Source organism: Microtus pennsylvanicus, chromosome 2 (genome assembly GCF_037038515.1).
Source record: "Microtus pennsylvanicus isolate mMicPen1 chromosome 2, mMicPen1.hap1, whole genome shotgun sequence".
Classification (NCBI taxonomy): Eukaryota; Metazoa; Chordata; class Mammalia; order Rodentia; family Cricetidae; genus Microtus; species Microtus pennsylvanicus.
The window spans coordinates 140,099,546-140,126,545 of record NC_134580.1 but is presented as its reverse complement, the minus strand read 5'-3'; the positions used below and the strand labels follow the sequence as shown (position 1 = coordinate 140,126,545).

The 27,000-nt window shown below is 52.1% G+C and overlaps 1 protein-coding gene across 1 annotated transcript in view; it reads left to right on the top strand.

Annotated features, from left to right (window-relative positions):
* Cdh22 (cadherin 22) overlaps nucleotides 1–27,000 on the top strand; it is a 126,703-nt gene that overhangs the window by 51,030 nt on the left and 48,673 nt on the right. The window contains exons 2-3 of the mRNA XM_075963048.1: nucleotides 6,969–7,523; nucleotides 16,051–16,345. Coding sequence (XP_075819163.1) covers nucleotides 7,278–7,523; nucleotides 16,051–16,345 — 541 coding nt within the window. The 5' untranslated portion in view covers nucleotides 6,969–7,277. The remainder of the gene's footprint in view (nucleotides 1–6,968; nucleotides 7,524–16,050; nucleotides 16,346–27,000) is intronic.

The following is a 27,000-nucleotide window of genomic DNA, read 5'->3' as shown; positions in this document are numbered from 1 at the left end:
GCTACTACTGCAGAACGGAGGTGGACAGAAATAGCAAGGCAGCAGTGGTTATGCCCAGAGTACAACAGAGCTAGGACAGCCGAGTCAGGGCTCCTTTGCGGTGGGGAAGGTCACCTTCTCCCGGGCAGTGGCCGACTTTGGAGCAAGCCTCTCCTGAGTGCCGCCCAGGCACTCTGGAAAAGGCTGTGGTCTTTGATGCTTAGAAGCTTGTCCTCACAGTGGCCAGCAAGCCTACGATGGAGACTCGACTACACAGATATAAGGGCGTTCTGGGGAAAGAAGAGCAAGAATCTAAAGGAAACGGGCACTAGACCCGGATCCCAAACCAGGGCAGGTTAATGCAGTGGTTTCACCTTTTCTTAGTAGAACTTTCTGTCTTGGAATGGCGCTCCCTGTCATCCCAAAATGGCTGCTGTTGCTCCAGTCATTGCTGCTCACACACTCAGGAAACAAAGTTTTCACCTTAAGGCATCCCCTTTTACTGGGAGTAGAAATATTTTCCAAGAGGCTTCCCAGAAGATAGCCCTTTATATTGTATTGACCAGAATTGTGTTATAGAACACTCTGTAAACCAATTACTGGTGGGGAGGAGGAGAGGGGCCCTCGCTGGTGTACACTAGTCTCTGCTCCCAGAGCGGAAGCTGAGCACACAAGGCCCCAGGAAGAATGGATGTTGAAATGAAACAGAAACAAGAGAGGACAGAGGTCAAGCCATCACTTCCCAGCCAGCTGCAGCTTTTCACTCCTTTCCATCCTTTTTAGTTGCCAGGACATCCAGCCAGGCAGCCAGGTCCACAGGCCCTCCTCCTGTCCTCAGGATCCTCTGCTCAGTCTCTTTCTGTGACTCTCTGTCTCCCCTCCCATCCATGCCTGAATCCTCTGCTCCTGCGGCCTGATCTCCATTCTTTGTTGTAGATGCTTTTTGTTTCTTTTACATGCTCTCTGCTAGTCATCCCGGGGAATGTGCATCTAATCCACAGAGCTTGGCTCGCAGTCAGCGTTCAGTGTGTATTGCTGAAGAGATAAATGGGAAGCGGTACATTTCCCCAGTGCAAGGAAAGAGCTGGGAGAGTGCTCTAGCACCCAGATGGGGGCTTCTTAAGGGAAGGAGCGTGCCTTTATGTCACCATCATTCCAGGAATCTGGAGCTCCCTGTCTGGCTTGTTAGGGGGTTCTAAGAGGGTTTGGGGAAGGATGGACAGATGGATGAATAATGTACAGATGGATGGATGGATGAATGGATGGATGGGTGAATAATGTACAGATGGATGGATGGATGAATGGATGGATGGGTGAGTGTGTGTGGGTGGGTGGATGGACGGATGAATGGATGGGTGGATGAGTGTGTGTGTGGGTGGGTGGGTGGATGGATGAGTGGGTGGGTGGATAGATGGATGGATGGATGGATGGATGGATGGATGGATGGATGGGTAAATGGATGGATGGATGGATGGATGGATGGGTAAGTGGATGGATGGATGGATGGATGGATGGATGGATGGATGGATGGATGGATGGGTAAGTAGATGGATGGATGGATGGATGGATGGATAAGTAGATAGATGGATGGATAAGTAGATAGATGGATGGATGGGTGGGTGGGTGGATAGGTAGGTAGATGGATGGATGGATGGATGGATGGATGGATGGATGGATAGATGGATGGATAGATAGACAGCTCTTCCCTTTGGACTGTGTTTTCCCTATGGCATCTCAGAGGCAGACTACAATTCCATCCAGTGTCCTTTGCTGGTCTGTCCTCTCTGGCTGCACTGCCTACTCCTTCACTTTCCTACCCATCTCACCTAAATTTCTTGTCCGAATCTCAAGCTCGCCCTTGAGTTGGAGCTCAGCCCTGCTCACCTGACCCCGGGGCAGCACAGCCCTGCTTTCCATAGGCTGCCAGCTGTCCAACAAACACGGTGACATACCGCATCCAAACGCGACCGTGACACGGCAACACAGACCTCCCCCCTTCCTCACGCCCTCTCTTTTCACAGTGTCTTCAGTTCCACCAGAGGAAACCTCACTGTGCCTTGGTCAGGCCACACGCACCCCCTTCCAGACCCATCGACGCTCCCACAGTCGAGTACTTCCCAGCACCTGCTTACATGCTCCTGGCTGCCATGACTACATATGTACACGTGTGTGTGTGTGTGTGTGTGTGTGTGTGTGTCAGTGTGTGCTCACCATTCACCTATGCTCAAATCTACCTAGGGTCCCATCTCACAATAAAAACTCGGGAGAACCTACAGTTTGACACCCCACCATCCGTACTCTCTGTCCCCACCTGCTGCCCATGTCACCACCCCAGCTCCCTGTGTTCTCTCCCTTCCGACATGCTTGGTCTCCGGGTCCCTTGCTCTTGCCTCTCCGCCTCAGATCAGAATGCTCATTCTGGTTTTACGGCATCTCCTCTCTGCCCGAACAGATCTCTTTTCAAATAGCATCTTAATGGCAAGGCCTTCCCTAGCTGCTCTGTACCAATTATTTAAGATGATTGATAAGTTGATAGACGACAGATATGTAGATGGGATAGATGATAGAGCATGCATAAATACTCCCCTGACCCTGTTACCCTGTTACCCATAATCTAATACAATCCTCTGTTGCTCTAACAGAATACTGGAGACTGAGTAAGGTATAAGTAAAACAGGTAGCCAGGCACGGTGATGTACACCTTTGATCCCAGCACTCAAGAGCCAGAGGCAGGCAGATCTGTTAGAGTCAGCCTGGTCCACATAGTGAGCTCCTGGCTAATCAGAGCTACATAGTAAGACCATGACTCAGAAGAAACAAACAAAAAACTCACAGCGGTTTGTTTCCATTCCTGGTCCTAGAGGTCCAAGGACAGGATGAAGGTGTCGTGGTGGCCCGAGCTGAAAGAACAAGTGAGAACAGGGCTTTGGGGATCACTTCACTTCCACTTTCTCCTAAGGAACTGATCCCAGTCTCTAGAGATCTGTTTTTCTTCATAAGGACCCGAGCCCTCTCTAAGGCCCCACATCCCAACACCCGCACAGTGGCTCTCGAAGGCAAAGCCAAGCTGTGTCAGACACGTCCATTGCTCACGTCCGTGTCTTCTCTGCACAAAGCATGGTGTCCCTTTATTTGTGCTGAGCCTAGATGAGAGACTAGCAGAGCCTCGTGACCTTTGTGACATGACTACTACCAGGCGTGAAGTCATGTGTGTGCACGTGCCGTGACAGGCCAGGCTGATGGCAAAGTAAGGTAGGTGAGGCAAGGCCAGCGTCAGCTGAGCCTGGCCAGGACTCGGTTTCTTTTTTTTTTTTAATTTATTTATTTATTAAAGATTTCTGTCTCTTCCCCGCCACCGCCTTCCATTTTCCTCCCCCTCCCCCAATTAAGTCCCCCTCCCTCCTCAGCCCGAAGGGCAATCAGGGTTCCCTGCCCTGTGGGAAGTCCAAGGAACCCCCACCTCCATCCAGTTCTAGTAAGGTGAGCATCCAAACTGCCTAGGCTCCTACAAAACCGGTACGTGCAGTAGGATCAGAAACCCATTGCCATTGTTCTTGAGTTCTCAGTAGTCACACACTGAGACAATGGGGATGTTCTATTGGGAACTCACCAAGGCCAGCTGGCCTGGGTCTGAAAAAGCCTGGGATAAAACCGGACTCACTGAACATAGCGGACAATCAGGACTCGGTTTCTTAACCCCAGTTTTGATTAAAGAGCTCCATGGAGGAAGCTGAGCCCCATGGCCAGGGGAATGCCACCAACATGCCCAGAGGCTCACATGGAGTCAGAGGAGAGTTGAAGGGAGCCTGGGGGCTCCACTGCTGTCCTCCTGGTCAGACAGAATGCCAGGGCAGGGTCCTGCGGTGGGTGCCCTCGGGCAAAGCTGAAACAGGAGAGGAGGGAGGAGGTCTGGCTGCTGTAGCTCTGGCAGGCTGTGCTAAGCGCAAGGAGCTGGCTGGCAGCCAGGGAAGCTGGCCAGTTGCTGGAGGGAGCGCCTGGAGGCTGAGGTACAAAAGCCCAGGTCAGAGGAGGGGAAGGTGGAAGGCAGGGTCCCCAGGGTGAGCATATACAAAGGGCCAGCTTTGTCCTGCCACGTGCACCCAGTGGGGGCTTTATCCCCCTAGAGGGATATTTTTTCCCATCCCCTTACACCAAGGAGGGTCCAAGTCCTGGGTTCAAGTTTGCTCTGGCCCAGGTAGCCTGTGCAACTTTCAGGTAGTGCTTTGGAATTCAACTTGCCCACTCTCTGAAGTGGGAGTCTGAGCGCAGGCTTCTGCAGTCTTCCACCAAGCACCCACTCCCCATCCCCAATCCCACACGCACAAAACCACCTAGTGTTTGGACTTCAGGTGAACCTCTGCTGGCTCCAACCCCAGGCCCTTTGCATATCCTGCCGCTCTATCTGGCTTCCCCTCATCCTTCTAGACTCAGCCTTGGTCACTCCTCTGAGATCCCCCCCCCACTCCTACCCATAATCCTCCACTCTCTCCAGCCTTTCTGCCTTCTTTCCACCCCTACTTTTCATATTTGAAATGATCTTGCAGACAGGATCCTTTATGCTCTGCCTCCCTCCCCGCACACCTGAAGGTCAACTCCCCAAGGCCTGGACTCTGTTTATTGCTGTGTCCCTAGGGCCCCACTTGGGAGCTGGTATCCGGGAAGTGCTGGTAAATATTTATGGAAAGAGTAAAGGAGCAGCCAGAATCGGTGTGTCTCTCTCCTAGTAACTGGTTCCATCCTACTGCCTCACGCAGATGTTAAAAGTGTACTGAATGAGGGAGAGAATGAATGAATGAGAGTCTTTTCTGTCTCCTAGATGTGTTAGACAGTGCCATTTGATGAATGAACCAGTGAGTGACTTCCAGGGTGCTGCTCCCCCTTATCAGAGGTATTATAAACAAAGAAATAAAACACGGAGGAGACAGACCCAGCGGCAGTCCAGAGCCTGCAAACACTCTGGGGGCGGGGGGGGGGGCGTCCCCTGGCCTTCCCCACCAAGTGGCCCCAGCCTCTCTGGAATCTCTGTGCCACACCCACCAAGTGGTCCCAGCCTCTCTGGAATCTCCAGCCTCCCCATCTTCATCACCCCACACTCCTGCCCCCCACACACATTGCTGCAGCGCCATGCAGCCCTGCAACTGCCTGTTGGAGCCAAGGGAACAGTTCCCGAGGCAGGCTAGGCACATGCAGGGAACTCATAAGCTCCAGGAAATGAAAGCTCTTGGGAGGGGCACCCCCTCCTCACCCATAACTCCAACCTCATTACGACCAGCCAGGCCATCATGCGAGGAAGAATCAGAGCCAGGTTCCCCAAGGCAAGAGTGTAGCAGGGACAGCGGGGACACCTGGGTGATAGAAGTCATCCACAGGGCATAGAGTGGGGCGGGGGGGGGGGGGGGGACTGTGGAGAGAGCTGCTTGCACAGGGGTCACAGGCCCAAACTTGGTCAAATCTGGGCAGGCCTAGAGGGACAGAGGAGGCAGCATGTCACACCTGTGTCCCCTGTGTCACACCTGTGTCCCCTGTGTTCCTGGGGTTTTCACCTCTGGCCATCGTCTTCAACCCTTCAACTCACCCTGGAGACCCCAGCACTCGGAGTCACGTCTGTTACAGATGTGAGACTCAGCTCCCAGGGTGTGGTACCCGGACACTCCCCATTGCAGTTCTCTTCACAGAAGGTGGCCCACATTTCCCATCCCAACCTTAGAGTAGTCCTTGTCTTCAGAAGGCCACACCCCTGCCCGCTGCCACGCCCTCCACATTGTCGCTATAACCCGCCTAAACCAGCCTGCACTCAGAACACCACCCTTCCTTCCCAGCGGCTCAGGTGCCTCTTCCTCCAGGAAGTTGCCCTGATTGCTCTCCCTCCCAAACATTCGCACCCCTCAGTCTTCCGTCTGCCTTCTCCTAACACTGACCATGTGCCCCTCATGCCATGGGATGGTCTTGTCTCTGGTCACACTGAACTATGGCTTATCTGCCTTGGTTCCAGGCAGCTAGGCTGAGCCTGGCTCCCTGCTGAGGTCAGTGGAAAGAAGTTTTTGAATGGAGCTGAACTGTGTACCTGAAATTCCTGGTGGAAGCGTGGCTGTCCCACAAACAGCCACATTAGGCCATTATTCCTCATTATGGCTCCAGTAGGCGTGAGTGTCTCAGAGCCTTCCTTGCTGAGAACAGAATCTGAGGGAAGGCGAGATGGATGGATCTACGGCCAGCCTGTGTTGATGGGGGGGGAGGGGGAGATGGGGAAGCCTGAGTGGGGGATGGGAAGGCTGAGGGGGAGATGGGAAGGCTGAGTGGGGGGGGGGAGATGGGAAGGCTGAGGAGGGGGATGGGAAGGCTGAGTGGGGGGATGGGAAGGCTGAGTGGGGGGGAGATGGGAAGGCTGAGGAGGGGGATGGGAAGGCTGGGAGGAAGGGAAGGCTGAGTGGGGGGGAGATGGGAAGGCTGAGGGGGGTCGTGGAGGCACCAGCTCAGGGGGTGTGTCTACCCAGAGCCACCCTGGGTGCTGCAAACAAGGCCATCTAGGACTCTAGGGGTCCCTTCCGACAAGGGGTGCGAAAGAGGCAGCTGCCAGCAGATCTCCCCTGGGTCTTCTGCTGTGGGGAGAACTAAGGGACGGCCCCCAAGCTGCACTCTGGAGACCTGGAGCTTCCGGCTCTGGGAGCCCTTCTAGAAGCTGCCTCTGTGGGGATCCCACTGTGCCAGAGAACTCAGCAGCCAGTAACAAAACAGGCAGCTTTGGGGGCCCGAGGGCTGGAGCAGCAGCTGGAGGAGCTTGGGTATGGGGAGCAGGGGTCTTAGAGAATGAAGGAAGGGACTAGGGCTTGGGGATAGGCTGGCCTACTGTCTGGTGAGCCATCAACTGTCCCTGTCGTGTCTGTTCTTGCAAAGGCTAGACACTCGGAAGGTGTTTAGTTAGTTACGGCAAGACCAGTGACAGTCGCAGCCTGCCCTCAGACAGAAATGTTTTCGCTTTTGTTCCACAGGTTCCCAATGGATCTGGATGACCCCTAGTCCCGGAAGGACTTCAAGAAGCTTTTGCCCCCACTGACCACATCGTCTGGGCCCAGGGACCATGGCACAACCTCTACTCAGGAGCCACAGCTGTGCGGCCTGTTGACTGGGCCAGGGGCTCAGCAAGGGGGGCGCGGGCCAGGACCAGGTTTCCATGCCCGGGTGTGGCCGCGCCCCCTCCCAGTCCAGCCCAGCATTCCCCAGGCTGAGGTCACCATGTGACTCAGCACCGCTGCGGTGCCTCCCGTCCATGCTCCGGGGCCCGGCCCGCGCTGCCAAGAATGAGGCCGAGGCCCAACGGGGCGCTCCGGGCAGGGGCTGCGCTATCGCCTGTGCTGCTGCTGCTGCTACTACTACCGCTGCTGGGGCACCTGTGGGCCGCGAGCACCCCTGGCCCATCCTCCACGTCACCAGGAGCTCAGCAGGACAACCAGCTGGGCGCAGGCCGAGTGAAGCGCGGCTGGGTGTGGAACCAGTTCTTCGTGGTGGAGGAGTACACAGGGTCAGAACCCCTGTACGTAGGCAAGGTAAAGAGGGGCCCACTGTCCAGCCCCAACTCTGGGGACACCCCCTTGTAGTCCCTCTCCTAACTCCCTTCCAGCTGTCTCCTGCCCCATGCTCCCTCTGAAGCCCCCCCCCCCCACGTTTCCACTCTAGATGCAGTAGGGGAGATCAGTTCATGCACGGGTTTTGTGGGGCACCCAGCAAGGTCACAGATCTGATCGTGTCCCATGTGTACTGTGACTGCTTTCCCGGACTTAGTAATGTACCTAGGGTCACAGCTGAATTTGAACCTACTCTCTGCAGAGCTGGGGGTCTTGTGCAGCTGTGCCCCTGCTACACTGTCACTCTCCTGGTGTCTTATCTTCTGTTGCCCCTCTCCAAGGTGTCCCCTCTCCTCCCTGTGCCTTCCTCCTTCTGCCAGGTACCTGGCCGTTGCTACACATCTCAATTCAAATGCTGCTTCCTCAGAGAAGCCCTCCATGACTACATCAGGCTAGGACACACACACACACACACACCTGTGCATTCACCCCTGAGGTCCCTGTATCTGCCCTTCAGATGCACCAGTTATACATGTGTTTGTTTGATCATGCAATTGACCCATGCCTCTTTCATCAAAGCGTGTTTGCTCACCATTTACACTGTTCTGGGAATAAATGAGTGAAAGAAAGAAAAGAATGAACAAATGAATGAATTAATGAATGAATGCGGCTTCTCAAACTCTGAGCACATGCTGATTAACCTGGCTAAAGACCGGCTCTGGGGCTGTAAGGAAGAGAGGATTGGTGTTCACCCTTTCAATCAATCCCCGCTCCTCACGAAGCCTGGGTGTGCTGCTGGGGCCATAGCAGTATGACCCTGCTAGCTGAGACTCTCGAAGATTTTAGACATCACAGATACCCTGATGTGTAAAAATCCTCACAAACCAGCCCAGGAAGCCAGTAGGCACTGATGAAATGGGATTGTTGGCTGGCTTCCCTGAGCTGGGCTTTACCGTAGGAGTAGGAGCTCACCAAACTGGTGGAAGGAGCAACCTATGGAAAGACGCCAAGGCCAGGAGAGGATGACTGACTTGGCGGTTTGCCAGAAGTGGAGACAGTGACGCAGAGGGAAGGTGGTACCTGGGGCTGGTTCTCTGGGTTTTCTTTAGGCTGGCATCCTGCTTGCACATTTTGGTTGGCAGTGGCACTCTAACTCAACAGCGTATGTGTGCTCTCTGAGCCTAAGAAGTGGCTGGCGCAGATCTGAGGTTCAGACACTAGCCCCTGCCAGAGACAGGAAAACGCATGCAAACCTGTGGATCCGCATGTAGGAAACACTGCTCTCTTGACACAGGAGTCCCTGTTATTCAACCTCCACCCTCTATGCATGGGCTGAAGTAGGTTCCCCTGGCTGAGCAAACCAGGATCTGACAGATGGGACTCAGGCAGGCACGGGCCTTGCTTCGGATGGCCTGGCAGCCTGGCGGCAGAGCAGAGACTACCAGCTCTGTCAGGCTGACAGAAGAGGGCAGGTACTTGTGGTTTGATAGCTAAGAATGCAGGTTCTGGAAGCCTATTCTGGCTAACCTGCTCCCCCACATAGCCTTGAACTACAGTCTTTACACACAGCCAGACCCCTCTCTTCATCTGTAAATGAGAAAATCTGAGGCCCCTGTGCCCAGCTTCTTGGTTAAGAAAGAAAATGGAGCCCACCAAGCACTCGTCCCAGGGCTTGCTTGTCTTGGTTACTCTTTATAACTCCCATATAAAATATTTAAATCGTCCACGTGCAAAGTGAAAAGCATTTCTCTTTTTTGCAGATAGAGAAACGAAGGACAGAGTGGGCAAGAGACCTGAAGTGGGTAGGGGCATCTGCTAGAGATTGCCTCTGAAGCTTCTTGAGTGTTTGAAGGCCAGAGGACAACCTTGGCCGTCATACTTTAAAACCGTCTACCTCCTTTGATGCAGGGTCTCACTGCTCTGGAAGACATGGAGGAGCCTGGGCTGGCTGACTAGTGAGCCCCAAGTATCCACCTGGCTCTGCCTCCCCTGGGCTGGGATTACAATAGCATGGTACCATGCCTGGCTTTTTATCCGAATTCTGGGGATCAAGCTCAGAACCTCATGCGCTTGGAAAGCACCTAACCAAACTGTTTTACACCTTATTGTAGTTTCTGATGCCCTGGGGAGAAGAGGCTAGCCTGAAAGGGAGCGCCCAGACCTGCCCCAGGTCCCCAAAGAGGCCCAAACATCTCCCCAAGGCCAGATGGGGTGACTGGCCCAGGTACTCAATGACCCAGTAGCTGGGTTCTCCGCGAAGGGCACCCCGTCACCTGGGTTCTAAAAACAGGAAGTGGAGCCATTAATGGGCTGCTTGCATCTTTGCCTGGCCAGCCTTTAGAGTCCCAACCGCTGCATGAGTAAACGCCGTGCCATTACCTTGAACCACAATTTTGTTGTCAGTTCGGGCTTCTAATAAATCCTTTCATTGTAAAAAAAAAAAAAAGTGGGGGGGTGGCGCACTGAGGCCCGGGGATGGAGAAACTGTGCCAAGGCCAAATGGCAACACAGATATAGGACCAGGCAGCCACCAGGTATCCAGACACCACTTCAAGTCTAGAATTGATGGGAAGCACTGTGCTGGCCCATCCACTGGACAGGTCTCCACCACTGTTGTGCGTTGCGAGCCTCCTCCATCCCCTTCACACAGAGCTCAGCCCCCCTGTTGCCAAGGCCTTCTCCCGAAGGTACTATACAGGGAGCAAGGAGAAGGTTTCTTAGCTTTGAAACACTTGCCTGGGGCCTCCTCAGGGAGGGAGACTGGCGTGTGACCTGAGAGTTGACTGGAACCAGATTCAGATTCCCAGGTTCGGGAGCTGGAGAGATGGGTCAGCGGTTAAGAGCATTGCCTGCTCTTCCAAAGGTCCTGAGTTCAATTCCCAGCAACCACATGGTGGCTCACAACCATCTGTGATGAGGTCTGGTGCCCTCTTCTGACCTTCAGGGTTACACGCAGAAAGAATATTGTATACATAATAAATAAATAAATAAATAAATAAATAAATAAATAAATAAATAAATAAATAAAATACACAGATTCCCAGGTTCTAGCAACCCCTGCATTCAGTTCTGAACACATCTTAGCTTCCCATCACTCACTGGAGGGAGGCTGTCAGTCTTAAGAATGTGAGCTTGGGTTGTTGTTGTTTTCTTGTTTGTTTGTTTAAGTCACCTGTCCCTAGCAAACCAAACCCATGCATACAATGTTCGCACGTGCACACGCGTGTGTGCCAGTTCCCGTCATGCCACGCCCCTCACTCTGCCAGAAGGAAGGACTTCTCCACGGTTCCAGTGAAATCGCTGCTTCTTGGTCCCCCACCCCAGGGAGTCACTCCGAGCATCAGTCCTTGTCGAATTCTAAAGGTAGCTTAGCAACAGAACCAGGCTGTGAACCCCGCATGCCCAACGGTAGCCGATTTCACAACCGCCCTCTCCATCACTCACCGCCAGGCTCCTGTCAGCACCCACAGGAACCACCAGGCCCTGCAGTGGTTAGGTCGCCGCCAAGGCCCCAGCAACAGCTCCCTGCACAGCACAGCCCTGCCCAGCCGGCATTCCCAGCCACCTCCTTTCACCTTCTCAAACACGACCCCCCCAAAGCAGCCTCCCAGCATTTCCATAAAATCTGGGTACTTTCACTAATCCCCTTTCTGAACTGTAATTTCCCCTGAGGCTCCTGTCAGTCGAATGTGGATTTTGTAGGATTTTACTTTTTTTTTTTTTCAAAAAAAGATAGAATTATGGGGTCAGCACTTATGACCAACTCCTGTGGGCGGTGAGATCTATTTTAGATATACGGCGGGATTAGAGTGGGGAGGAGAGTGGATTTAATTAAGTTGCTAATATTTAAAGAAAATTGATGAACTCTTGGTTTACGAGTCGTGCCTGCGTGAACAGACCCCTTACATTGGGGGGGGGGGGGCTCTTTATTTGATTTGCTTTCTGTTTAAATCCTGAACTCGTTTTATTTGCGTAGCCTTGCTGTCCGTTTAATTGTCTTTAATAAGGAAACCCCACCTCTGCTCGCATTTAATTTTGATTTAATTAGGAGGAAGTAATTAATGGCCCCGTAAATCCCATTTGCAGCCTCCTGGGATGAAGCACCGCCGTGCCCATGGTTTTGGTGTTTGTGATAGAAGGCTAGGGTTGAGGATGAGGTGGCGTGGGGGTTCCTCCTCAGAAACGGGCCACCCGGTATGGTAGTAAGAACAGGGACATGGTGTCACACTGGCTCTGGAACTGCCTGCTGTGAGCTGTACAGTTTCAGGTAGGATGTATATCTTTTTCTGAGCCTCAGTTTGCCTATCTATAATAGGAGAGAATAGAATATCTTGGTGAGCTCATGGGAGGAGGATGTAGCAGGCAGAGGTCGTGCTGAAGACTCCAGTGTTGTGTGCTTAGAGCACCATAAGAGCCCTGTGACCATTCTCCATTGTCCAGCTAGTGTCCACCCAAGCCTCGGAGGTGAGAAAATTCCCTTTTTCCCCTTAGAAGTGGGCGACTCTTGAACTTGAGGCTCACATGCAGCATCTTGATGGGAATATGCAAGGAAGGCAAATGGGCCCAGAAGAGCCAGGCAGCTAGGAAATTCTAGCAGCCATCTATGTCCTTAATCATGTGGTCAATGTGTTTACTGTCAGACCCTGTGTTGGGCGCCACGGTGGAGATGAAAATGGACTCTCTGCTGTGCCCTCAAGGGGACTTCAATCTCACACTTGGTATGCATGTGTGCACTGAAGCATACACACTTACCCACAAGCGTGCACGCTCAGCTCTTCCACGCTCCTGTATTTTCTCTGCAAGCACCATGTTGGTGTCTTCACTTGGGGTACACAAAGACATCTGCATACTGTGTGCTGAGAGCCTGCAGAGGGGGTGACCCAGAAGTTTCAAGTAAATGAGAACACCATGATCCCCCACTCCCCAGCTGCCCTGCACAACTGGGGGGCTCACAGTCTTCTAATGCTGAGCCCAGTCCCGCAGCACTGGGCTCTTAGCTCCACCCTCTCTGGGCTGATTGGCAGTCTACCTGGGGAAGAGCTACTGTGTCACACTTCACAGAATATTAATGACATCAATTCAGGGTTCCACTCCCTCCTCCCTGCCCCTCATTGAGAGTAGGAAGGAGGTCTCTGTGAACATATCAGGGTGCTGAGCTGTAATACCATCACTGGGTTGGGGGAGTACCTAGTAAGTTTCAGGCTAACCTGGGCTACCTGAGACCATGTCTCTAAAAAACAAACAAAAAATGAAATAAAAAGAAAAAACGAAATGTCAAGGGATGTGAGACCTTGCTTGTACATCATGGAGCTCCAGAATACAGAGGAGGAAGGAGGCCACCATGGCCAGAGGCTTGGGTCATTGCCAACATGCGTTCATTTAATCTTTTTTAAAATTCATTTAATTATTATGTGTGTTGATATTTGGCCCAAATGTATGTCTGTGTGGGTGCATTGGGTCCACTGGAACTAGAGTTACAGACAGTTGTGGGCTGCCATGTGGGTGATGGAAATTGAACCCAGGTCCTTTGAAAGAGCAGCCAATACTCTTAACCACTGAGCCACCTCAGCCCCAAGTGTTCATCTTTAATGTTTAATCTTTACTGTGCCAGGTAGGCTTGCATGCCTCGGGTGGGGAGCCAGGACTCAGAAGGGCAAAATGAACCTTCCCATGACCACAACACCTCCGAGCTTAGCTCCCACACTGGGCCACGTGACTGAGATCACTTCCGTCTCTGTGCACTTCTCCTTGTCCGGGACAGGCCACAGCCATTTCACAGGGATGTGACGGACACCATTGAAGATAATTCTCCCAGTCTCAACTCTCTACCATGCTGCTCCCAAGTGTTTGCTGATCAAATAAGCAGATACCAGGTCAATCTGAGAAGTGGGCAGAGGCAGCGGAAGAGAGGCCATAACCCGCCTTCCCCCCTGTACCTCCCCAAGGAAAGGTGATAGAATAGTACAAACAAACAAGAGACAGGTCCCCTCATCCCAGGCGCTGCCAATGATTCAGGGCCGACATCTGAGATAATTTTATTGGGAGCATTAAACTGAGTTATGAGGTTTTTACAATCCAGCCACTTATGAGAAATCTATTAACAGTAACTGGACAGGAAGAAGGAGCCCAGGACGGGCATTAATTGGGGCAATCTATAACAGGACGGGGACCCGGAAAGGTTCCACCAGACGCCTCCATTTACTCCCGGCAATTTCTGCTGAGAATCAGCAGAGTCGCCAAAAAGAGAGAGATGCCCATTAATCGGCTAATGAAATATGAAAATGTTTATGGGCCATTCAATCTTCCAAATGGCACTTCTATGATCCACCTTTCAGACACGAAGTTCTACCACAGAATTTACACCCCAGCTCCCCCTGCGTGGCCGGATGGGCCCTCCTCCTGATGAGATTTCTGGCACCTGTTCTGAAGATGAGGGGGCTGGAGTTTGCCACAGCCAGGCCACAAAAGTGCTGTAGGGACTGTCTCCTTTATGCCCCATCTACACGGAGGCTTAGAGAGGAGCCGCCGCTTCATCCAGATGGGTTTTCTTCTGCTTGGGGCTGCTTGGAGATTTGTGCATTGGAGAGTAAAGTCTTAGGTGTTTCTGTTTGCAAGAGAACATGTTCTTGCTGGTTCCTACCCCAAGAGATGCCAGTGCAGTGGAAATAGCCCGGGGTCTGGTGCCTAGCTGTACCAGGAGAAAAACCCAGTTATAAATAGTGAATGCTTAGTATAATATAATCATGGCTTCCATGTGTCAGATACTTAATGTGTCTCAGGCAAGGCTAAGTTTTAGCTAGTGCCAACAGGTATATCTGCAGTGGGTAATAAAAAAGCCAAAAGCCTCCATACCTTCCCTAAGTAGTCCCTCTCTGCTCCCACCTCCCAGCATTTTGGACCTTTTGGTGACCCAGTAGTCAGAGGGGCCATGCACTGCTCAGTGAGACCTGTTTCCAGCCCCAATCCTCGGGCAGCATCTCTCTTCCTGTGCGGCTGGTGCTGGCCAGTTGGCAAGGGCCTTAGGTGACTGTCCACCCAGCCCCTCTGGGAGGATGTGCCCTGTTACAAATGCAGTGGCAGGCTCAGAGAGACTCAGTGATTTATGTAAGACACACAGGAGGCTTTTGAATGGAGTAGGAGAGTTTAGGGAGGGAGCACAGGGTAGCTCCCCAGTAGTGTGCCCTCCCTAAGTAAATGGGGAAAAAAATTTGCTTGAATGGGGTTTGCTCTAATCTTTTTTTGTTGTTGCTGCTGCTCTAATTAGAGTCCTAATCTAGATAAATGTGCTCCTTGCCCTGTAAAATGCCTGATGGGTACAGGTACCTCAGCAATCACATCCCCCCTCCCACTCCTGGTCCCCACAAAATAGCAAGTCATGGGCCCATCTTCCATTTCCAGAGGTTTGTAATAAAGCCGGGGGAGACGAAAGCGCAAAGTGGGTCACTGAGCAGTTCAGGGCTTGCGAACTGGGAAGCCCGGCCCAGAACGGGTGAGCCAGGGCCACGTTTTAAAAGCTGCCCGTGTCATTTACATGCACACGGAGGTCTGAGAAGCTCACGAACGGTGATCCCGCAAGGTGGAATGTGATGATGATGATGGCTGCATGTACTCAGACCTCTTGGAAGGGGATCCAGCAAAGCTTTCGAGACGAGGAGGCAAGTGAGCCGAGCCTTGTACGGTGGATGGATTTTCAGTAGGCCGAGAACAAGGATGACTGCTCAGAATAGGAGCTTCAGGACTGGAGCGGTAGCTCAGTGAGCAAAGTACTTGTCTTGCAAGCAAGCATGAGGACCCGAGTTTGATTCCTCAGAACCCACATTTGAAAAGAGCCGATGATGGTGACATGCTCTTGTCATCCCAGAGCTAGGGGGCCAGCCACTGTCTCAAAAATAAAATAAAATAAACCATAGTGGATGACGCCTAAGGATGTCTTCTGACACTGTCCCCCACGACCCCCGACACGCGCACACATACACAAACGAGCACATACATGAGCACACAGTAGGAGCTGTAAGGGCTATGCAAGCTGCTGTCCCAGGCTTTGTTTTAAAGGCAACAGGAAGCTGAGCAGTGGTGGCGCACTCCTTTAATCCCAGCACTCGGGAGGCAGAGGCAGGTGAATCCCTGTGAGTTCAAGGCCAGCCTGGTCTTCAAGAACTAGTTCCAGGACAACCAGGACTGTTACACAGGGAAACCTTGTCTCGAAAAATGAGGGGAAAAAAACAGGAACCATGGGAGTTTTTTGAGCAGGGGTAGGGTGGGCTAGTGGCTGTGGTCTAAAGCTGATGGTTTGGGAGGCCTAGGGAAGGTAGGTGAGAAGGCCTGGGCAGAGTAGGGTGAATCCCAGGCGAAGAGTTCGTGGAGGGTGTAAAGCTCTGATTGGCGCAGGCTGGTCAGCTGAAGGAGAGATGCTCTAGGAACAGGCCCCACGGGACTCTGTTGGAGAAGGTGTCGGAGAAGAACCTCCGCCTTCCCCAGTATCCACCCTGCCTTCCTCCTGCCTCCTCAGATCCATTCTGATTCCGACGAAGGCGATGGAACCATCAAGTACACCATCTCTGGCGAGGGTGCGGGGACCATCTTCCTGATTGATGAGCTGACAGGTGACATCCATGCCACCGAGCGCCTAGACCGGGAGCAGAAAACCTTCTACACACTCAGGGCCCAAGCCAGGGATCGCGCCACCAACCGCCTGCTGGAGCCTGAATCAGAGTTTATCATCAAAGTGCAGGACATCAACGACAGTGAGCCACGTTTCCTGCATGGCCCTTACATCGGCAGCGTGGCCGAGCTGTCACCTACAGGTGGGCTGGGGGGGATGCATGGGTGAGGCCTGGGGTGGGGATGCTCCCAGTGTGAGCTGATTGAGTCCTAATGGGAGGGACAGGGCAGACAGAGTGACTGTCCCTAGGACGCAGAGGACAGACAGGAACAGGGCACATTCCCTGGTATAGAACTGGGCCAAGCCTACACTTGACCTCAGCTGCACCCGTACGCCTAGCCCCCATGTAAACATGGCCTGTCTGTGGACTCACTGACAGCTAAAGGCTCAGATACAGCTGCACAGCCAAGCTCAGTTATGCATGCAAGCTCGGCTAGGCATGTGCACGCTGTATGCCCAGAGACACAACCCCACATGCCAGCCATGTTTCACATGGTCGTAGCTCTTTTTCAAAGTTCAGCTGCACACAGATGCAGCCCCTGCACAACCTCTGGCTAGTCTGCAGGCTAAAAGGGCAACAACCAGGCCAGCACATTCTGACACGATCTCACCCCTGCCCATAGCTACCCACCCCAGGCACAAAAAATGGCTCTTAAACTAAGCAAGCTACTGGACAACTCAGTCGCCACCATGAGCACAGGGGTAACCCCAGCAAGTATCATCTTGCTGGGGTGCTCTTCCATCTGGGTGCAGCTAGAGACAGCTTCATTCACTTGACTGCGATGCCCCAGCTAAGAGACCCGGCACTCCAACATACACGAGACACAGAGAATCGGCTACTCTTTGCTGGGTGTGGCTGGAAACACTCAGGGCACTGCACATACTCAACCTGTGCAGGTAACAAAAGAAAACACACAGCTGCCTGTAGATGTAACACAGGCCTGCTCAGAGCACATCTGCATGAACAGTGTGCCCAGACTAAATACAGAGTTCCTCTGCCCCACCCACAAACACTGCCCAGTGTCTCTGGTGGACACTGACTGAGTCATGGGGTGTGGGTCTCAAGCAGCCACCTCTTTCCCACCATATTCGCCAAGGAGGTCCGCAAGTCAGGCAGGCAGAGGACAGCATCCCAGGTCCTAGACTGTCCTCTCCTGAAGGTGCAAACTGTCTTGGCCTTACTCTAGCTCTCCTGCCCTTTGGTTGCACATCAGAAGCTGAAACGCTTAGGTATCTGGGGGAAAACAGTCTTTCCTGGTGTATCCGGATTGGACCAAATTTGGCTCAATAAGCAGATTGCTGGTATTCAAAGGAGAGCGTGGACCAGAGAAAATGGAGGGAGGACCCCAAGGAATAGTGGGAATATAGAGCGGCAGAGGAGTGAGCCCTGCTTACATGCAGGCACATCTGTGTTTGATGTGTACATGCTTACTAACCGAGAGAGGCATCAAAACCTGTGTGTTCCTATGACTGCCCATATGTTTGTTGACATATAATATCCATTCAAAAGAAATCTGTTGGGTACCTACTATGTGCTAGTCATGGCATGGGAGGCATAGCTATGTATAGACAGACAAGAGTCCATCCATATGTTCACACATAGCATGCTCTGGCTAGAGATGACAAACGCTAATAAACAGAAGACTGATTGGTACGGTAAGGCCTCTCAGAGGTGATGCTGAAGCGGTGAAGTGAGAAGATGGGCACGGTGGGAGGATGGAGAGCCAAATGAGCAAAGGCCCTGGAGTTATGTTCCCGCAGTATCACGCAGCCATCTAGATAATAGTTAGGGCTTGATCTTTTATTCTGCATATGCTAGGCAGGCCGTGGTGACCTTTAGAAGAATGACAGGGTCTGTCTTATTTTTAACACGATCTCATGACTGTTCCATGAAGAAGTGACAGGTATGGGGAAGGCAAAGCCAGGAGCTGGTTGCTCTGGGGAGGGAGGGGGATGCTGCGGTTATTAAGATGAGAAACGGTGGTGGCTCCACTCAAGGTGGCATTAGAAGGGACGCAGAAATGAGGTCACTGGTGCCTGTGTTTTGAAAGCTAGGCTGAAGGCGTTTGCTAATGGATTGGATGTAGGATGTAAGAGGGAGAACTCAAGGCTTACATTGGGGATTTTGACCTGAGTGGTGAACTTGATGGAATTTCCATTTCTTGAGCTGGAAGAACAGCTCTGGGAGATGAAAGGAAAGAGGGAGTTTGGTTTCGGGCATGCTAAGATGGAAGGGCTCATTCGGAAGCACAGCAAAGATCCTTAAACTGTCGCTCGAATAAACCAATTCACTAGGGAATTCTGGGATAGGAAAATACCTGGGAGGTTGTCAGTGGCAGAGACCCAGGACATTCCAGAGTTGCCAAGCGCTTAGACGGGAACTGTGTAAACAGAGAAACTGGGACCCAGGGAACGGCGTCGTGTCCAAGGTCTTGAGCAAGCCAGAGGCAGCTAAATTTCCTGACTCTGTGGGCCCAGTGTCCCTTTCTGTTTAATCTCGGGCCCAAGAGGACATGGTCTTGTCTACCTTTTCCCAAAACTGGCATGTGTTTTTTTAATTAAAAATGTACACATCTTGCCTGGCAGTGGTGGCGCACGCCTTTAATCCCAGCACTCGGGAGGCAGAGACAGGCGGATCTCTGTGAGTTCGAGACCAACCTGGTCTACAAGAGCTAGTTCCAGGACAGGCTCCAAAGCTACTGAGAAACCTTGTTTGAAAAACCAAAAAAAAAATGTACACCTCTATAAAATATGATATATAATATGCACAGGTACATGCAAGCTATGGGTATATGTAGAGGTCATCAGGAGACTTTGGGGAGTTGGGCCTTTCCTTCCACTGTGGTTCTGAGGATTGAGCTCAGATGGGCAGACCTACAGGATAAGCATCATTTTCTACTGCACCACTTCACCAGCTCAGACCTTGCTTTGAGGCAGGGTCTCTCGTTTCTACTGCTGGGCTGTATTCTCCAGGCTCACTGGCCCTGAGCCTCCAGTTGCTTCTCCTGTCTTGGCCTCCCATCTTGCTGCAAGGGCGCTTGGATTACAGCAGTGTGCTGCCACATCCTGCTTTTATGTTGGTCCAGGACTCAAATTCAGGTCACCAGGCTTGCCTGCCCAGCACTGTCCCTTACTCAGCCATCTCTCTGACTTGTACACGCACGCACAGAAAAGACCAGAAAGCTGGAGAGAGCTGACCCTATACAACTAAGTGACTTTCTAGGGAGCCTTAGGAAAATTCTGTCTACCATACTGCAGAGAAGGCCTGGGCTGGGGCAGCCAGAAGAAGCAGGCTACCTTGGCCACACTGGCTCTATCATCCCCACCTCATTCTCACCTGGACAATTAGCACGCCAGGTCTGTTGTCAATCACCCCACTGAACAGGTGGGAACACCAGGGCCCAGAGGGAAGAGAAGGTGCACTGGATCCTGTAGCCAGTGAGGACTGCGATTGAGCCTGCCTTCAGTGTCCAGGCTGTCAGAGAGGCGAGGGTCTTGCTTCAAAGATGGGGAAACTGAACTCAGGAGAAGGACATGGGTGCATCTCAGGTCCCAGAGTGTAGGAAGTACTGGCCTGAGTCCCAGCCTGAACTCACATAGCACTCAGAAGAAAGGGTGACTCACCCTGGACAAGCTGGGGAACCAAAGAGGGGGCGGGAAAAGGCAGGAATTAAATTAGTTGATTTATTTGAGTAACTTTTTGAAGACGCGGATCTGGCACTGGGTGCTTCATGGAGACTCCAGGCGGCTTTGAAAATCACTCACAATTAACTGAACCTCCTGATCCAGGCTGAGCAGGGCGGGGCTGACAAGCGGCAGTGGATGGGGCAGCTTCCGAGATCAGAGGGAGCAGGGACGCAGCTTGCGACATGAAAGGCAGCTGTGCTTGCAAATTAAACCACTCAGAGCTTAAAAGAGAAGGGAAGTGCGCCGGGGGCCAATGAACCATGCTTGGGTGGGGGGGCGTACCAGCCCACGCTGAGGCCCGGACAGCAAAGCGAGTCCTCAGCAGACAATTGGCCTGACAGCCCCTAACCTTGAGCAAGCTCCTGTCCTCTTCCCGGGGTCAGAGTTCATTGCTGAGCACTGGGGGCAGGGGTCCGCCATACCGCAGGCACATACCAGGCACTGTGTCCTGAATTGAGGATCACCAGAAGGTCACACAGTAGGGTAAGGGAGTGACAGGGACAGAACTAGTTGGCATTTAGTAGAAATTCTTCCGTTTCAGGTCTGTGCTGTAGTGTCTATGTATGCCTGCGCGTTCGAGTGTGTGAGTGTGTGTGCATGACGCAGAGGATGGGCACAGGTCAGAGGGCATCTTCAGGGTTGGTCTTTGCCATCCACCTTGTCTTTTGTTTGCTACTGCATGGCCGGGCAGGCTGGTTTGTGGGTTTCTGATGTTTCTCCTGCCTCTACTCCCCATCCCGCTTTAGGTGCACAGGGACTACGAATGTGCACCATCTCCTCCAGCTTTATGTGGGTCTGGGGATTAGAACTCAGGTCATCACATTTGCACAGCAAGCGCCTCATCCACAGAGCCAGCTCCCCAGCCCCGGGAATTCTCTTTTTATGAGAGTGTTGAATCACACACTGAAGGAAGGGAAGTGAATGAACGAAGCAGGGTTTCCCAACTCTGCTGTGTACCCAAATTACCTGGAGAGCTAGTTAACACAGGCTGCCGCGTCTATCCCCTCAGGGCTCCTTTCTTCTTTGCAGTGCTGGGAATCAAACTCAGCTCATGCATGCTAGGTAAGCACTCCACCATGGAACTCCACCCCAGCCACACCCCCAGGGTTTCCCATGCAGAGAGCCTGACTGTTAGAAATGAAAAGAAGTCCCCTGGAGCTGCTGCTGGGTTGGGTACCACATGTGAACTGCCACCACATTCAAAGGACACTATGGCACAGGGAGCTAAGGGTGCAAACACCCTGGGATACACTGCCCTCATCGCATTTAAGGATTGCTGGAAGAAGAGAGGGGGAGGCGGCAGACAGTGCTTGGGTTCCTCAGGGAAAAGGGTCATAAGATGAAGTACTTAGGACTTTGTGGTTTCTGGAAGGTTTTCAGTGGCAGCTGAGCGAGATGGGAACAGAGATGTGACATGATCCGGTGTTTATTTTAAAAGATTGACCTGGCTATTTGTTAACAGACCGCAGAGGCAAGGATGGAAGGAGGGAGGTGAGCGAGGGCTCTTGCTGGGCAGGTGAGAGGCTGTGGCAAGGGTAAGGAAGGAAGAATGCCGATGTGTTTCAGAGACAGAGCCCATGGGGGTCAGCACACAGCTGGATGTGGGGGAGAGAGGCAAGATCTCCGAGCAGCTCAGTGTTGGAGCGTCCATGGAAGGAGGAAGGAGTCTGGAACAGAGGTCATCCTCTGGCAGGTTAGGACTGGGGTGTCCGCCATAACCCAGGTAGAGATGCGTGAGGGGTACCTGTTTCTGAGCCTGCTCACAGAGAGTCCTGGCTGGAGGCGCATCAGCAGAGGAAGGGGTGGAATCTTGGGGCTTCATAAAGGTGGCAGCAGTGACTTGGACAGGAAAATGCTTACCTCAGAGGTCTTTCAACGTAGGGGCTGGGGGCCTCCCCTGGGGTGTCACAGCCTGGCTCAGATACAATGAGAGGCTGCGTGTGTCTTCTTCTTCATGGGCTTCCAGGCCCAGTCATTGATATCAGCTGTATGCAAGATACTGCACTTGGCACCATTGAAACCACAGAGCCTCAGCTGGGTGGCGGCGGCACACAACTTTAGTCCTAGCAGTCGGGAGGCAGAGGTGAGGTCACCCCGGTCTACAGAGAGAGTCCCAGGACAGCCAGGGCTACACAGAGAAACTCTGTCTCAGAAAAAAAAAAAAGAAGAATAAGAAACAAAAAAGAAAGAAAGAAAAAACTCAAAGACTAGATTCAATCAGTGCTTATTAGGCACTACTTTATTCTGGGCCCTGCAGGAAATGCGAAGAACAATGAAACCCACCAGTGTTTATTAGCACCCACTCCGTGCATGGCGTCCAGTGTGCTTGACTCCAAAAGCCTGTGATGAGTCATCTGAGGACAAGGACATAGCTAATGTTTGCTGGAATTTACTTTGTATCGAGACCCACAGATAGAAAATGAGCAGACACTTTGGATTCCTGGTGCCTGGGTGTGCAGGGTGTACAGACACAAACACCACCATCCCAATCTCAGAACAGCGATTAGGCAGTTTCCTCTCCTGAAACTACCTGGATCAATTGGTAGTGACTGGAGAGTCTGACGGTTTCATTTGGGCTCAGCAGAAGGGAGTGCCACAATAGATTAGTGATATCTGCTGTGGTTAGGGTGGAGGATATGGTGTACAGCACAGTAGAACTGGTGGCTGGACCATAGGATTGGAGTGCAATTGCGTGTGGACGCTGCCGGCCTCTGCTACAGTCCCATTCCCTTGGCTCCCGCCCCCTGTGAGCTGTATCTCTAATGGGTCCAAGGAGCCTGTTTTGCAGTACAACCGGCGCTTCTTGGGATATTCGGTAAATAATAGCTATCAGCTAACACTGCTTTCACAGAGCGATTTGCCTTTATCCTCCAATCCCGAGAATAAGCAGGGCAGGTGTTACTGTCTTCATTCTGCTGACGAGGAAGTAAATGCAGTGAGAGATAAAGTGGCTTGTTGTCGGGACTGAGACAGTACTTGGAACCAGAACTCTTCGTTTCTGGACTCAGCATCCCATGCTTTCTTCAGGGGAACAGACACGTCCCTTCCTTTCTCAGTGCTTTACAACCGGAAATTGTTCTCACACCACACATCTCGCCTCATCCTCCGTGGGCTCTCTTCTAAGTGCTGACAGCCCCATTTTGCAGCCGAGGAACCTGAGGCCTGACAGCAGAGTGGAAATAAAAGTGTAAGGGTATGCATGATGCGCGCATGCGCTCTGTCTCCCAAATCTGGGGCTTGAGGGGGCGGTACAGGAAAAGAGGAAGGCAGGAGACAGGGTGGTTCCCGAGAGGATCATTTGCAGGAGGCGGAGAGTTTCCAATTGTCCCATCTACAGCCAGAGAGAGTGTGGCTCAGCAGCCCTCGGGCCCAAGCCAGGAATCAATCGCTGGCCTCGGCAGAGACAACTTCTAAAGATGTTTTTAATTAAAGTCCAGGAAGATCTATATGTGCCACATCTTCTTGCCTAGCAACAGCACTAGCTCTTACTCCCCCCGCTGGAGGGACAACGGAGCAGGAGGTCTCTGGTGGGGACAGGTGGCAGAGGGGAGCCCTACCCTTCAGAGTTGGCCCCCAGAGACCCCAGGTAATTTGGACAGGGAGGAGCGTGCCCATGCACCCCCTGTCTCTCCCATCAACAAGCTACTCAAAGGCTGGCAAGGTGGCCCAGCAGGTAAGGCGCTTGCTGAGGAGGCCTGATGACCTGAGCTCTAGCTCTGTAAATACAGAAGGAGAAAACCAACTCCACAAAGTTGTCCTTTGGCCTCCACAGGCATGCTTGCCACAGCACACATGAATCCTCACAGTGTGCACCACACACATAAAAATGAATTACTTTTTTCTCTTTTTATTAAGAATTTTTTAATACAATCTTTTCTTATTTTACATAGCTATCCCCCTTTCCACTCCCTCCCCTTCTCCCGCTCTACCTTTCCCCCACCCCACCCGCATCCACTCCTCAGAAAGGGTAAGGCTTTCCATGGGGAGTCAGCAAAGTCTGATACTTTACTTTGAGGCAGGACCCAGGCCCTCTCTCCCTATATCTAGGCTGAGATATGTGCTTCTAGATGTCAGTTCAAGCACTAGGAATCAATTCTGGTCCTCTGCCGGTGGCCCCACAGTCTTCCCAAGTCTCATAGCTGTCTCCCACATTCAGAGGGCCTCGTTTGGTCCTATGCAGGCTCCCCCACTATCAGTCCAGAGTTAGTGAGCTCTCACTAGCACAGGTCAGCTGTTTCTGTGGCTATCCTCATTATGGTCTTGACCCGTTTGTTCATATTATTGCTCCTCCCTCTCTTGGGATGGTCTCCGGTACTAGGCACAGTGTTTAGCTGTGGATCTCTGCATCTGCTTCCATCAGTTGCTGGCTGAAGGTTTTATGATGACATAACCATCCTGAGTGAGGTAACCCAAACCCAGATAGATAACCCATAAGTGGATATTAGACATAAAGCAAAGGACAACCAGCCTATAGTCCATGATCCCAGAGAAGCTAGATAGCAAGGAGAACCCTAAGAGAGACATTCATGGATCCCCCTGGGAAGGGGAAACAGACAAGACTTTCTGAGAAAATTAGGAGAGAAGGGAGGGCAGAAAGGAAGGAGGAGGGGAGAAGGGGAGAAAAGAGGGGAACATGAGGGAACAGGATGCTCAAGAAGGGGGAAAGGACAGAGTGGGAGAAAAAGAAAAGCAATATCTTGATTGAGGGAGCCATTAAAGGGCTAATGAAAAACATGGCACTAGGGAACTTCCCAGGAATCCTCAAGGATGACCCCAGCTAAGACTCTAAGCAGCAGTGGAGAGGACACCTAAACTGAGCTTCCCCTGTAATCAGATTGAAAAATGAATAAAATTTAAAACTAAAGCTAAATAAATAAAACAGGAACAACCCATTCAACATGAACACTGTCTCTGTGCTAGGCCCTGGGCCAACATGGCACCCAGTGCAAAGCTGATAAAACTGCCATCCTTCCCTTAGGGGTCTACCACATTGGGGTATAGGTGCTGAGTGAATGAACGCAGGTGAACTACAGGAGGAGACGGCTCAGCCGGTAAAGTGTTTGCAATGCAAGCATGGGCACCTGAGTTTGGATCCCCACCACTCATGGAAAACCCAGGACCAAGGTTGTACCTCACAAGTCCTGGGGACTGCAGGGACAGAAGTAACACGATGGCTTGCTAGTCAGCTAGTCTAGCTGAATTGGTGAGGCTCCAGGATCCATGAGAGAGAACCTTTATTATTTGTCTCAAAACATAGAAGTGGATAGAGATAAAAGAAGACACTCTATGTCAACCCCTGCTCTCCCCCATTTACCATATTTGCCTTCTGCCACTGGCCAGACAGTTGTTGCAGATAGTGACATCATCAGTATCCCAAACAAATAAGGCCACTGACTCCATTGAGACAGCCTCACTGAGTGCTAAGCAGACATAAGATCCTGTGGGCTTTAGTGTGGGGTATCAGGAAAGTTCTTGGGCGGTGGTGGGGGACCTTATTAGATACACACAAAGCTTTGCCTGAATGTACAAGACAGTGACCAGGATCCATAGGAAAGATGGGGTGAGGGAAGCATGTTCATTTTTTTTTTTTTTTGGTTTTTTTCGAGACAGGGTTTCTCTGTGGCTTTGGAGCCTGTCCTGGAACTAGCTCTGTAGACCAGGCTGGTCTCAAACTCACAGAGATCCACCTGCCTCTGCCTCCCGAGTGCTGGGATTAAAGGCGTGCGCCACCACCGCCCGGCATGGGAAGCATGTTCAAAAACTCTGCAAAAGGGTCCCTCACCTCTGGTTTTTCAAGACACGGTTTCTCTGTAAAACAGTCCTGGCTGTCCTGGAACTCGCTTTGTAGATCAGGCTGGCCTAAAACTCACAGAGATCTGCCTGCCTCTGCCTCCCAAGTGCTGGGATTAAAGGTGTGCGCCACCACCTCCTGGTGGGTCCTTCACCTCTTAAGACAAGACCTCACCCTTCTGTCCCTTGCGTCACATCACGCCGCCCCCCACCCCACCCGGTTCCTGTGTAGTGCCGCCTCTATTCCACTTCACTCTTTCTGTGACTCTAGCTTGCTGCGTGTTTTGTTTCTACCTCTTTCTGCCACCGCAGCTGTTCCAGTTTTGGTCTCTAAGTATCCATCCCTCATCTCTCCCTCCTGACCCACTTTCCTGCCCCTCCTCTTCTGTGTCACCTCCCCTGTTGCTGGTCTCTGAACTGGCCTCCTCCTCTGTGCTGCAACCTCCCTTTGCCATGAAGCCAAAGCCGGGTATCCCCTGTGGATCATTCATCCACATTAGGGCGCCCCAGCTGGGCAGCTAGAAGCAAGGTCAGGACCAGCCCAGCCAGCCCACATTATAAGTGATGATCCGAGAGGGAGCTGAGAGGAGGCAGGAGGGCGGGGTTGAAGAAGGGGTTTGTTTCCGGTGTAATCTGAGTGTTCCCAGGGACTCGACAAGTGGTTTTTAAATTTTCATAGAAAGCATTCCACGTGGTGCTGGCAGCAGCAGGGGGTGGGATTCTGTTTTTATAAATGTTGGAGAAGCTAAATGTGAGCCCAGGGTATCCCCAGGCCCAGCAGGGTAGCAGAGGAGGTAAGAAGAAGCTGCAAGATGACAATTAGAAACATCTTCATAATAATGACACTTGGTTGCCTCAGCAAGGGGAGGACTCTGAGCTTTGCCAAAGCACTTAATCTCTTTAATCTCATTAAGGGTCTCCACAACCTGGATGCATGAGGGATAAAATATCATGGACTCTTTACAGAGGGGAACCCTCTGAGGTGGGGGTCCTGCAGCCATGTGAGGTACCTAGGGAAGAGCCGGAGTGAGAGCTGCTTCCAGCTCTACCCCACACAGCACTGCCTTCTCCAGGAGCCTGCTGGGTGGGGCCTCCTGTACCCCATGGATAGCTTGTGTTAACAGACTAGCCAGAATGAATGACATCAGAGCCATCAGGATAAATCAGAGATGAATCACAGTTGGGTCCCCTCTCTCTGGTGTTGGTGTCCAGGGCTCTCCTACTTGGGGCCAAGAACATAGCCCTAAGTGCCTCCTGGCTGCCCAGAGAACAGAAAATGGGCCCCAGCGAAGCACACACAACACATTTGGCCCACTAGCC